This window comes from Carcharhinus amblyrhynchos, chromosome 1 (genome assembly GCF_965287045.1).
Source record: "Carcharhinus amblyrhynchos chromosome 1, sCarAmb.v2.hapA, whole genome shotgun sequence".
NCBI classification, from domain to species: Eukaryota; Metazoa; Chordata; class Chondrichthyes; order Carcharhiniformes; family Carcharhinidae; genus Carcharhinus; species Carcharhinus amblyrhynchos.
In genome coordinates, this window is record NC_137324.1 from 52,600,849 (window position 1) to 52,613,409 (window position 12,561).

The 12,561-nt window shown below is 41.6% G+C and overlaps 1 protein-coding gene across 7 annotated transcripts in view; it reads left to right on the forward strand.

The window, feature by feature from the left end:
• Positions 1-12,561, forward strand: part of tcf4 (transcription factor 4) — a 592,048-nt gene that overhangs the window by 342,973 nt on the left and 236,514 nt on the right. For all 7 annotated transcript variants that reach the window (XM_080182922.1, XM_080182913.1, XM_080182904.1 and 4 more), the window contains 2 exons: positions 5,646-5,781; positions 11,260-11,309. In XM_080182922.1, the coding sequence (XP_080039048.1) occupies positions 5,646-5,781; positions 11,260-11,309 (186 nt within the window). The remainder of the gene's footprint in view (positions 1-5,645; positions 5,782-11,259; positions 11,310-12,561) is intronic.

Sequence of the window (12,561 nt, forward strand, 5' to 3'; positions counted from 1 at the left end):
GAGTTGCATGTAAACTGGAAGGGCATAAATATTCTGGCAGTGAGGTTTGCTAGTGTCACATGGGAGGATTTAAACTAGTTTGGCAGGGGGGTGGGAACCAAATCAAAGGTGAATTAGCTGATGGGGAACCAGAGAATAGGGCCAGTAAGACTCAGAGAAGCAGCAAGTAGGGTGTGGTTGCTAATGAAAGTGGGTCTGGTGGACTGAAGTGCATTTGTTTTAATGCTAGTAGTGTAACAGGTAAGGCAGATGAACTTAGAGCATGGATTAGTAGTAGGAACTATGATGTTGTTGCTATTACAGAGAGTTGGTTAAGGGAATGACAGATTTGCCAGTTTAACAATATAGGATACAGATGTTTCGGGGGGCTAGAGGGGATGTAAAGGGGTTGGGGGGGGTTGCACTACTGGTTAAACATAGAACATAGAACATTACAGCGCAGAACAGGCCCTTCGGCCCACGATGTTGCGCCGACCAGTTAAAAAAAACAACAATGACCCACTAACCTAAACCAATCCCTTTTCGTCCATAAACCTGTCCACAGACCTCTTAAACGCCCCCAAACTAGGCGCATTTACAACTGCAGCAGGCAGGGCATTCCAATCCCTCACCACCCTCTGGGTAAAGAACCTACCCCTGACATCTGTCCTATAACTACCCCCCCTTAGTTTAAAGCCATGCCCCCTCGTGCTAGATTTTTCCATCAGAGGAAAAAGGCTATCACTATCCACCCTATCTAAACCTCTAATCATCTTATATGTTTCAATAAGATCCCCTCTTAGCCGCCTTCTTTCCAGCGAAAACAACCCCAAATCCCTCAGCCTCTCCTCATAGGATCTCCCCTCCATACCAGGCAACATCCTGGTAAACCTCCTCTGCACCCTCTCCAAAGCCTCCACATCCTTCCTGTAATGTGGGGACCAGAACTGCACACAATACTCCAAGTGCGGCCGCACCAGAGTTGTGTACAGTTGCAACATAACGCTACGACTCCTAAATTCAATCCCCCTACCAATAAACGCCAAGACACTGTATGCCTTCTTAACAACCTTATCTACTTGATTCCCAACTTTCAGGGATCTATGTACACATACACCTAGATCCCTCTGCTCCTCCACACTATTCAAAGTCTTCCCGTTAGCCCTATACTCAACACATCTGTTATTCCTACCAAAGTGAATTACCTCACATTTCTCTGCATTAAACTCCATCCGCCACCTCTCGGCCCAGCTCTGCAACCTGTCTAAGTCTTCCTGCAAACTATGACACCCTTCCTCACTATCTACCACACCTCCGACTTTGGTGTCATCAGCAAATTTACTGATCCACCCAACTATACCCTCATCCAGATCATTAATAAAAATTACAAACAGCAGTGGCCCCAACACAGATCCCTGAGGCACACCACTTGTAACCGAACTCCATGATGAATATTTAAGGTTAAGGAGAATATCACATCTGTACTCCAGGAGGACACCTCGGCGGACTCATACAGCGAGGCAATATAGGTAGAGCTCAGGAATAGGAAGGTTATAGTCACAATTTTGGGGGTTTATTATAAGACACCCAACTGCAGCAGCGGATAGAGGAACAAATACGTAGACAGGTTTTGGCAAGATGTAAAAGTAACAGGGTTAGTAGTAGATTTTAACTTGCCCTGTATTGACTGGGACTCACTTAGTGCTAGGGGCATGGATAGGACAGAGTTTGTAAGGAACATCCAAGAGGGCTTCTGGAAACAATATGTAGATAGTCCAACTAGGGGAGGGGCCATACTGGACCTGATATTGGTAAATGAGCGCACCCAGGTGATCACTGTTTCAGTAGGAGAGCAGTTCGGGAACTGTGGCCACAATTCAGTAAGCTTTAGGGTACCGATGGATAAAGATATGTGTACTCAAGTTAAGGTGGTAAATTGGGGGAAGGCTAATTACAACAATATTAGGCAGGAATTGAAGAATGTAGATTGACGACAGATGTTTGAGGGCAAAGCAACACCTGGTATGTGGGAGGCTTTCAAGTGTAAATTGATAGGGATTTAGGACCGGCACATTCCTGTAAGAATAAAGGATAAGTATGGCAAGTTTTAGGAACCTTGGATAACAAGAGATATTGTGAGCCTAGTCAAGGAGAAAAAGGAAGCATTTGTCAAAGCTTGGAGGCTGGGAACACATGAAGAAGTGTGGAATACAAGGAAAGTAGAAGAAATGTAAGCAAGAAGGAAGGAGGGTTAAAAGAAGTCATGGAAAAGCATTGGCCAACAGGATTAAGGAAAATCCTAAGGGTTTTTATACATATGTAAAGAGCAAGAGGGTAGCCAGGGAGAGGGTTGGCCCACTTCAGGACAGGGGAGGGAATCTATGCGTGAAACCAGAGGAAATGGGCGAGGTATTAAATGAATACTATGTGTCAGTATTCACCAAAGAGAAGGACTTGGTGGATGATGAGTCTGGGAAAGGGCGTGTAGGTAGTTTGAGTCATGTTGACAGCAAAAAGGAGGTGGTATTGGGCATCTTGAGAAACATTAAGGTAGACAAGTCCCTAGGCCCTGATGGGATATATCCCAGAATACTGAGAGAGGCAAGGGAGGAAATTGCTGGGGCCTTGAGAGAAATCTTTAATATCCTCACTGGCTACAGGGGAGGTCCCAGAGGATTGGAGAATAGCCAATGTTATTCCTTTGTTTTAGAAGGATGGCAAGAAAAATCGAGGTAATCACAGGCCAGTGAGCCTTACATCAGTGGTAGGGAAATTATTGGAGAGGATTCTTCAAGATAGAATTTATTCTCACTTGGAAATAATTGGATGTATTAGTGAGAGGCAGCATAGTTTTATGAAGGGGAGATCTTATTTCACGAACTTGATTTGAGTTTTTCGAGGAAGTGATGAAGATGATTAATGAGGGCAGGGCAGTAGATGTTGACTGCATGGATTTCAGCAAGGCCTTTGACAAGGTCCCTTATGGCAGACTGGTGCAGAAGGTGAAGTCGCGTGGGATCAGAGGTGAGTTGGCAAGGTGGGTACAAAACTGACTCGGTCATAGGAGACAAAGATAGCAGTGGAAGGGTGCATTTCTGAATGGAAGGCTGTGACAAGTGGTGTCCCTTAGGGATCAGTGTTAGGACCTTCACTGTTTGTAATATATATAAATGGTTTGGAGGAAAATGTAACTGGTTTGATTAGTAAGTTTGCAGATGATACAATTTGCGGATAGTGATGAGGACCATCAGAGTATACAGCAGGATATAGATCAGTTGGAGACTTGGGCAGAGAGATGGCAGATGGAGTTTAATCCGAACAAAAGCGAGGTAATGCATTTTGAAAGATCTAATAAAAATAGGAAATATACAGTAAATGGCAGAACCCTTAAGAGTATTGATAGGCAGAGGGTTCTGGGTGTACAGGTACACAGGTCACCTGTACACAGGTTGGGAAAGTAGTCAAGAAGGCATACGGCATGCTTACCTTCATCGATCAGGGCATTGAGTTTAATAATTGACAAGTCATGTTGCAGCTTTATGGAGCCTTAGTTAGGCCACACTTGGAATATAGTGTTCAATTCTGGTTGCCACACTACCAGAAGGATGTGGAGGCTTTGGAAAGGGTACAGCAAAGATTTGCCAGGATGTTGCCTGGTATGGAGAGCATTAGCTATGAGGAAAGGTTAGCGAAACTTGGTTTGTTCTCACTGGAACGATGGAGGTTGAGGGGTGACCTGAAAGAAGTTTACAGGATTATGAGAGGCATGGACAGAGTGAATAGCTTTTCCCAGGATGGAAGAATCAATTATTAGGGAGCATAGGTTTGAGGTGCGAGGGGCAAGGTTTAAAGGAGATGTACGAGGCAGGTTTTTTACACAGAGAGTGGTGGGTGCCTGGAACTTGATGCTGGGGGAGGTAGTGGAAGTGGAGACAATAGTGACTTTGAAGGGGCTTCTTGACAAATACATGCATAGGATGGGAATAGAGGGATATGGTCCACAGAAGGATAGGGGGTTTTGGTTGAATGGGGAATCATGGTTGGTGCAGACTTGGAGGGCCTGTACCTGCGCTGTAATTTTCTTTGTTCTTTTTCTCCAGTCTTGTCACATAACTGAAGTCCCTTGAGCCTAGAACTAGTCTTTTAAAATCTTTTCTGTAACACCTCTAAAGCCTTCACGTCTTTCCCAAAGTGCAGTGACCAGAAGTGGAGACAAGGTGGGGGGGGCAATTTTCCTGTCCTGCCTGCCACGGGAATCATAGTGGGCGGGGTGGACCATGCAAAGATTGGTTGATGCAGGTGGACTTTCTGGTTTTGGGGCGAGTGCCAAATTATTTTCACCCCAGTGAAGTTGACCCTCCTCCAGTTAAGTATTTTAATCTAGATTGATCCTTTCCTTTTCCATTGTTAATCTAACCTCATGATAGTATGATCACTGTCTCTTAAAATAGAAGTTCTCCAATTGCTATTTGATCCAGAAATACCTCCTTCCTTTCTGGGCCAGAATCATACTGATCAAGAACATTCACCTGACACGCTTCAGAAACTTTCCCCTGTTGGTCCTTTGCACTATTACTATCTCAGTCTGTGTTGGGATAATTAAAGGCCTCCAACATCACTACTCCTCAGGTCTTTTTGCCTCTAAATAAATTTGCTCCTATATTCTTCCTACTAGTTGATGGATGAGACACTGCAGCTAGTAATGGAATGATACTTCTATTGTTTCTTAGCTTTCAACAAATGGATTCTGTCTTTGACTTTGCTATGACATCCTTTCTCTCTCGCCATCACTGTAATATCCTTAATACTCAATATTGCCACTACTTTCCCACCACGACATTCCCATTCTTTTGTTCCCTATCCTTCCTAAACACCTTGCATCTAGTAATATTCAATAAGAACAAAAGAACCAGGAACAGGAGTAGGCCATCTGCCCCCTTGAGCCTGTTCCGCCATTCAGTAAGATCATGGCTGATCTTTTTATAGACTCAGTTCCACTTACCTGCCCACTCACCATTACTGTTAATTCCTTTACTGTTCAAGAAGCTGTCTATCTTTACCTTAAAAGCATTTAGGACCCAAACCTGTCCTTTTTGGAGCCAGGCTTCCATTATCACCATAACACCATGGCCAGAACTTTACTGCCCCATCCACCAAGAGAATTGGAAGGGGCTTCAGGTGGGATTTTATGGTTTCGGGACAAGCAAGGCCATAAGATCCTGCCCCATATTTCCATGTAGTTATCTGCACCTACACCTCAACAACCTTATCTATCATGTTGCGTACATGTTTACCTAAGTTAGATCTTGTTGCATTCAATAGTTAAACAGTTAGATTTTCCAATTGTGAGCTCCAGCTCCATTAAAAGTATACGTGATATGTCATTCTGAAAGAACCTAGTATTTGGTTACTGGTGGTGAAGCATCTCACATTTTGATTTTGATATAAACTTTATTTCTCCTTCCGCCATCACAAGTTCATACCAGGACCTGTAGTCACAATGTTTCCATTTTTAAACAGCTAGCTCCACTCAGTAAGTGTGAAGAATGAATATTGCAGTCACCTGAGACAGTAAAAATGAGAAATGGTTCTGTACTGGCTACTGTCGTGCAATAAGAAGAAATGGGTTATCCTAACTACTTTTTTCTTTTTTTTGTATGTTACAGTCAAGTCTCCTTGGGCCTGACATAGGTATGGGCAGTCCAGGAGCCTTATCCCCAACAGGCACCAAGCCTGGCTCACAGTATTATCCATATTCCAGCAATAATTCCCGTCGGCGACCAATGCATGACTCCTCAATGGGTGAGTGCTGTTCCACATTTAATTTCTATTATTGAACTCACCGCTTTAGTCTTTTGCGAGTCTTAAGTGGACCATTTTGCAACTCTTAATATACCCCCATTGTACTGTCATCCCTTCAAAAACTACTTTGGCAAATTTTACGGTGCTGAACGTTCTGAATTGCCATTTGAGAAACAGGCAGAGCGGTTGCAATATTAAGCCTGAGAAACAAATGAATTATTTTGAGAGTGAAAAATAAAGGTTGCTGATAAAGCATAAAAGGGCACTGGGTGTAAAAAACATATCTTACCCACCAGCAGTTCAATCCCATGAGCATTGCAAGGGCACTATATGCCAGAAATCTTGCAATTCTTGCATCTGGTCTGAAAAACATGACGTGTGAAGTCTCCCTGTCATTGCCGTACAATTTGAATTTGCCCACCAATATTTAGGCAGAAGTCTTCAAGAGATCATTGTCATTTTCTGGTGCAAAATGTCAGAAGTGATGCTGATTGGCCAGGAACCAGCAAAATGACTGGTTTCCCACCCCAGATCTGAGCACAAAACTCAAATGTCCAACGTAGCTAATGGTTCATTAAAGCATGTATTAAACAGGTGAACTACACCAAGGCCCAGATACTTATTGTTGAATATCAGTGACACATAATAGAGATCTATAAATTTTTGTGCTAAGCCCTTTGAACTGTAGAAAATGTCCACATTTGTTCTTTTCCTAAGGTGAGGTTATATCTGGAGAGCATTTAATCTGTTTAGAATAGAGGTGATACAATTGATTATTATGAAAAGATCACAGAAACTGCACTGCACAAAATTTAAAGTAGTTTGACTTCAGTACGAATTCCAACCTCCCCACCCCTGCCCTTGCCAACTCCCCTTCGCTGACCAATAGCATATTGATGATACCAACATACCAATTTAGTCTAATGGCCGCATTAAGGATTTTGTAGTCAGTCTATTCAGAAATGTTGTTTCTATTTAAAAAAAAACATTCATGACCACGTCCTGCCCTGATCTCAGGTAAATACAAGCAAAACTTTCACCTTAAGCAGGACTTGAGCTTGAAAGAAAATAGCCAGTTCTCAACTAGTGTCTACAAAAACATTAACTACCAGTGGGTCTTTCCTGATGTTGTACATGAGGAATCCAGATCAACGGCACTTTTTGAGAGAGAGAGATGGAGAGGGAGGGAGGAAATAGTGATGACAGAAGGGGGAGAAGAGTGGAAAAGAGAAATGAGAGTAGCGAAGGAGGAATGGAAATGGGTAAAAAAGGAATGGCGGGGAGAGGAGTTAGGAAGGTGATAAGTAATAGAGGATGGAGCTGACTGGATACATGTTTATTAGTGGAGTGATGGAGAATGGGTGGTTTTTAGATGGGGATTTGATATTTTGGGGAATGGGTGGGGAGAGGTGTTGTACATGATTTGTTTTCTCAGTGGAACAGGGAGAAGGTGCTTTTTGCACCAGTAGATGAATGATGGGGTATTTTTACAGTGACTTCATTGCAGTGCTAATGTAAGCCTACTTGTGATGCTAATAAATTAATAAAATATTGGTCACTGATCTTATTCTGAGGGGAAGGGAAATGTAGCTGTCTGAGGAATTGGAGATAACATTACATGAGTCTATCCCCAGCATTCAACAAAATATATGTTTCCTGGAGCTTACTTAATGGAGGAGGTCTCCAGAAAAGATTTATAATTAGCTGAAATTTATTATTTTAAAAACACTGCACAGAGTTGCAAAACACTGCGGAGTGAATACATTCCACTGAAAGCGCTCTCCCAATATTCTGTCTTTTTCTTTTAATATACAAATGGTTAAATCAGCATCCTTATAACAGGATATAAAATTTAGCTTTTTTTTAGTAGGTTAGAGAAGGTTCACACACTTTATCTTGAAGTTGGCAGGAGTCTTGCAGACGTGGACTTAGTGAAAGTATTTTAAAAGCTGATTTTGTGAGAAATAAGATAGGCAGTTTTGGAGAATTCACAAACATTGTGATCTGTTGTCATTTCATCAGACTTAGTGCCCAACTGTTCCCTTCATTTATTTTATTATGGACAGCTTGGGGCTTCAAGAGTTGTTTAACCCCCAACGTAGTCTTTATAAGGAGGCTATAGAATGCCCACTTGCTGTAGCAATACTTTTTCCTGTCAAGATATTTTGCTTCATAGGTGATTGCAGGTTATAATACAGGTTATTAGATAGATGACAGCAAGTCACATGATTCAGGGTGATGTCATATGAAAAGTATGAGTGACCAATGGACAACATTAGAACTCTGAACGTTGAATCTGAAGACATGCTCAGCATTTTAATGCTGTTCCTTGTAACTTAAGACCACACCTGGAGTATTGCACGCAGTCCCTGTCTAAGAAAGGATATACTTGCCACAGAGGGAACGCAGTGGAGGTTCACTAAGCTGATACCAGGGTTGGTGGGATTGTCCTATGAGGAGAGATTGGTTTGACAGGGCCTGTATTCACCAGAGTTTAGAAGGATGAAAGGAGAACTGATTGAAATGTGTAAAATTCTAACAGGGCTGGACAGACAAGATACAGGGAGGATGTCTTCCCTGATTGAGCTACCTAGAACCAGGGGATAAAGTGTTAGGATAATGAGAAGATCATTTAGGACGGAGATGACAAAATATTTATTCATGCAAAGGATGATGAACCTACCGCAGAAGGCTGTGGAGGGCAAGTCACTGAATTCAAGAAAGAGGTAGATTGTTCATAAAAACGTAATGGCACCAAAGGGTGTGGGAAGAAAATAGGAATATGGTATTGAGATAGAGGTTCAGCCATGATCTTAGTGAATGGAGGAGCAGGCTTGAAGGATGGAATGGCTGCCTCCTGCTCCTGGTTTCTACATTTCTAAGTTTTTATTCTTGCCTTTCATGACATTACTAAGAATTATCAATGTTTTTTGTAATTATTACCTCTTCTACAAAAGAAAATTTAAATTTAAAAGCAATAAATACTTCACACAAAATAGATGCAGAAAACTTATTTTGATATTTTTATCTGATGGCATATCCTTGCTGAAGGTAGTGTGACCTAGATGAAAAGATATTAATGATAGCCCCAGAAGAGTTCAAGCCGCTTGGATCACATGATGATCATTATAGTATCATCAGGTCCCCTCTGCGAAAGAACCAATTTCGGTGCATAATACAAAATTAGCAGTAGCTGCAAATGTGTCACAAAAACACTATCTTGAGTAGGCAGTATAATCCTGGTAGATTACCTTTGGGAACAGTGGAATATTTTTAATTTTCCCTGAAGAGACTAAATGGGAGAGGTACAATCTGCAATAGGACAGAACATACGAGGCAAATGAAAGATGCAGGTTTGCTTGCTGGATGATCTCATTCCACATTTATTATCTTCTTAATGCCTTGCAACAATGTCACATGTCATACAAGCAAAGGATAAGCAGAATCTAAGCCTTGAGATAACTTTACCACTCAGCTCGTAGTCACATTATCCTTATTCTCAGTAAGTTATGCACTTTTGCATTGTTCAGAAAACAACATACATATTACGTTTATATCTTTTTGGCTATATATAATTTATCGTGACCAAATCCAAACTTGTTACTTTGAAAATAAGTGGAGAAAAAGGAATGGTCTTTAAATCAACAAGCCTATCCCATTCTTCATACATCTCTATGGCAAACACTAAGAAAGGAAATGGTGACCCCACAGATAGAAAAGACTGATTGAAGTTGGACCAGAGTATAATGCCGTAAAACCCCCGTTGACCTAGACTTATGGAAAAGATCATCAGTTGATAATGACCAGTAAAATTGACATTGACATGAATTGCAGTGGTGCCTGTGAGGAGTGGCCACCTGTGAAGCATAGCCACGTGCTCCCAGTTCCATCTGTGATTTACTGTTTTAATGAACCTGCCCTCTGAGATCGTTTCACATTATAACGGGAACATAAAAAGTAATGATAGAGGGGTTGAGTGTTTTCAGATGTGATTTTAATTGACAGCCATGTGGAGCAGACCACCTGTGAATAAAGACCACTTTTTTGTGTGAACCATGGGTGGTTGCTTTGACAGGTTTAGCTGCATGTCCCATTATTCATTGGCAAAATTCAGATGCAAGTTGTCAAAAATTATCAGGTGCTCCTATGGAGTCGCTGCTGATATTACTGCACAAGACAGTGAATATATGCTACTTAGCTAGCTAGCACTGTTTAACACGACAGGTCTTTCCTTGTTAGTGAAATTTGTCTTGATTTTAAGTTTTCCCCTTCCTCTAAATTTTGCCCGTATCCAGCATGGATCATTATTTCTGGATTACTTTATAGAAGCTCATCATTTACTTTTCATCTGTCATTCTTCTGGTATCTTCCTTGCAAATCTAAAACAGGAAGGTGAACATCTTTTTGGGAAAGTTGCATTACCATTGTGTCTATTTGCAAGTAGGGCTTTCATATCATTTGCATGCTGCCATGCCTTGGACAGCTCCCTGAGAAAAAAGGAACTCAGGGGTAAAAGCCCTCATTGATTGCTCCATTGGTGGCCCAGTTGCTAAAAAGCACTGCCTGGTATGATACTGAGCTATACAGACCCAAAAGCCTTTAATCCACAACCTGAGCTATTAGCTGATCTCAGTGAAGCAGCAGTGTGTATAGTTGACTTTAATGTCCCTGGGCTAGAAGAGTGAATAATCAACCAAATATCCCATTTCTGATTGTTATCTTTGCGAGGAATGATGCAGTCATAGATACCCAATAATATTGTTGTAAGATTGAACTATGAAAGCCCCGTAGTATAGCAACTTGATGAGATTTAGGGGAGGTGATGGCCCAGAGGTACTATCATTAGACTGTTAATCCAGAAACTCAGCTAATGTTCTGGGGACACAGGTTCGAATCCTGCCATGGTGGATGGTGGAATTAAGAATCTGCTGATGAACATGAAACCATTGTCGACTGTCTGAAAAAAAAATCTGGTTCAGTAATGTCCTTTAGGGAAGGAAATCTGCTGTCCTTACCTGGTCTGACCTATTTGTGACTCCAGAGCCACAGCAAAGTGGCTGACTCTCAACTGCCCTCTGAAATGGCCGGGCAAGCCACTCAAGTCAGGGCAACTAAGGATGGGCAATAAATGCTGGCAGCTAGTGATGCCCATGTCCCACAAATTAATTCAAAAAAGATTCACTAGTAACATCTTCATGAAAACTAGCTGCTTGGTCAGCAACTGAAGTTTGCCCTGATGTGAGTAAAAAAATTGGGTAAAGTTAGTGTTTCTGATTTTGTCCAAGATTTGTCCATCTGTAAATTTAATCCTGTGCCCTCTTCTGTCTAAAATTCTTATATATATATATTCTATATTCTATAGAACATTACATCATTCTATAGATGTAATGGGTAAGAAAATGGGTAAGTGCAATTGATTTGACAAGAAGCCCTGGTGAAAAGAGATTTGAACTAACATGCTCGCTTACTAATTTACAGAGATTCCACCGAAAAAGGTTAGAAAGGTTCCTCCAGGCTTACCATCTTCAGTAAGTTACATTGTTCAATTATAATGTTCCATGTGTCAGAAGTATTGATGAGAACACTTCAAAGTTTCACGCTCTATATGAACAATCAGAAGGGAAACCTTTCTATAACATAACTTCATGTCAAGAGAAGTAAAGATACATTTCCCTTCTGTTTCTGGAAATCTGTAAAATTTGTTTCTGCTTTCATGTAGGGCAATGCAAACTTTTAAAGAGCGAAGTTATATATTATTATTTGTTGTTTTTAAACAAAATATTTATCCTGAAAATAAGGGAGCACTCAGTCTGGGATTTGTATTATCATTGTTGTAACTTCATCTATTCTGTCTTCAAAATATGACTAGATTAAAATGTTCCTTGGCTGGAAACACAGCCATATCAGAGAGAAGATAATATACATTAATAGTAAGCATGAGCCCATGAGTTGGTTCCTAATAAATCAAATTATTTGATTAAAGTCTTTTTTTGCATTTTTTCTCTTTTTTCGACCTCCCTCTCCTTAAAGCATTGGGCTGTGTTTTCCATCCCTTATCTAGAAGAAGGCAGATAAGATTGCCTTTTTTTTTGCTCGAAAACGATTCTAACACTAGCAGTCCCCCTCCAGTACATCTCCTCAATGGCCATTCATGTGTGAACCTGTATGGCGAGTGTGGAATAAGAACATAAGAACATAAGAAATAGGAGCAGGAGTAGGCCATCCAGCCCTTCGAGCCTGCCCCGCCATTCAATAAGATCATGGCTGATCTGTCGTAGCTCAGTTCCACATTCCCGTCCTCTCCCCATAACCCTTAATCCCCTCTCTTTTCAAAAACCCATCAACCCGCGTCTTAAAAATATTTAGCGAGGTAGCCTCCACCACTTCAACGGGCAGAGAATTCCAGAGATTCACCACCCTTTGAGTGAAGAAGTTCTTCCTCAACTCCATTCTAAACCGCCCCCCCTTTATCTTGAGGCTGTGCCCCCTAGTCCTACTGTCCTTTCTGAGCGGGAAGAGTCTCTCCACCTCTATCCTATCCATCCCATTCATCATCTTATACGTCTCAATGAGATCTCCCCTCATTCTTCTAAACTCTAACGAGTACAAGCCTAGTTTATTCAGCCTCTCCTCATAGCTCAACCCCTTCAACTCCGGCATCAGCCTAGTAAACCTCCTCTGCACTCCCTCCAAGGCCAAAATATCCTTGCGTAAGTACGGCGCCCAAAACTGCACACAGTGCTCCAGCTGCGGCCTCACCAATGCCCTATACAGCCGCAG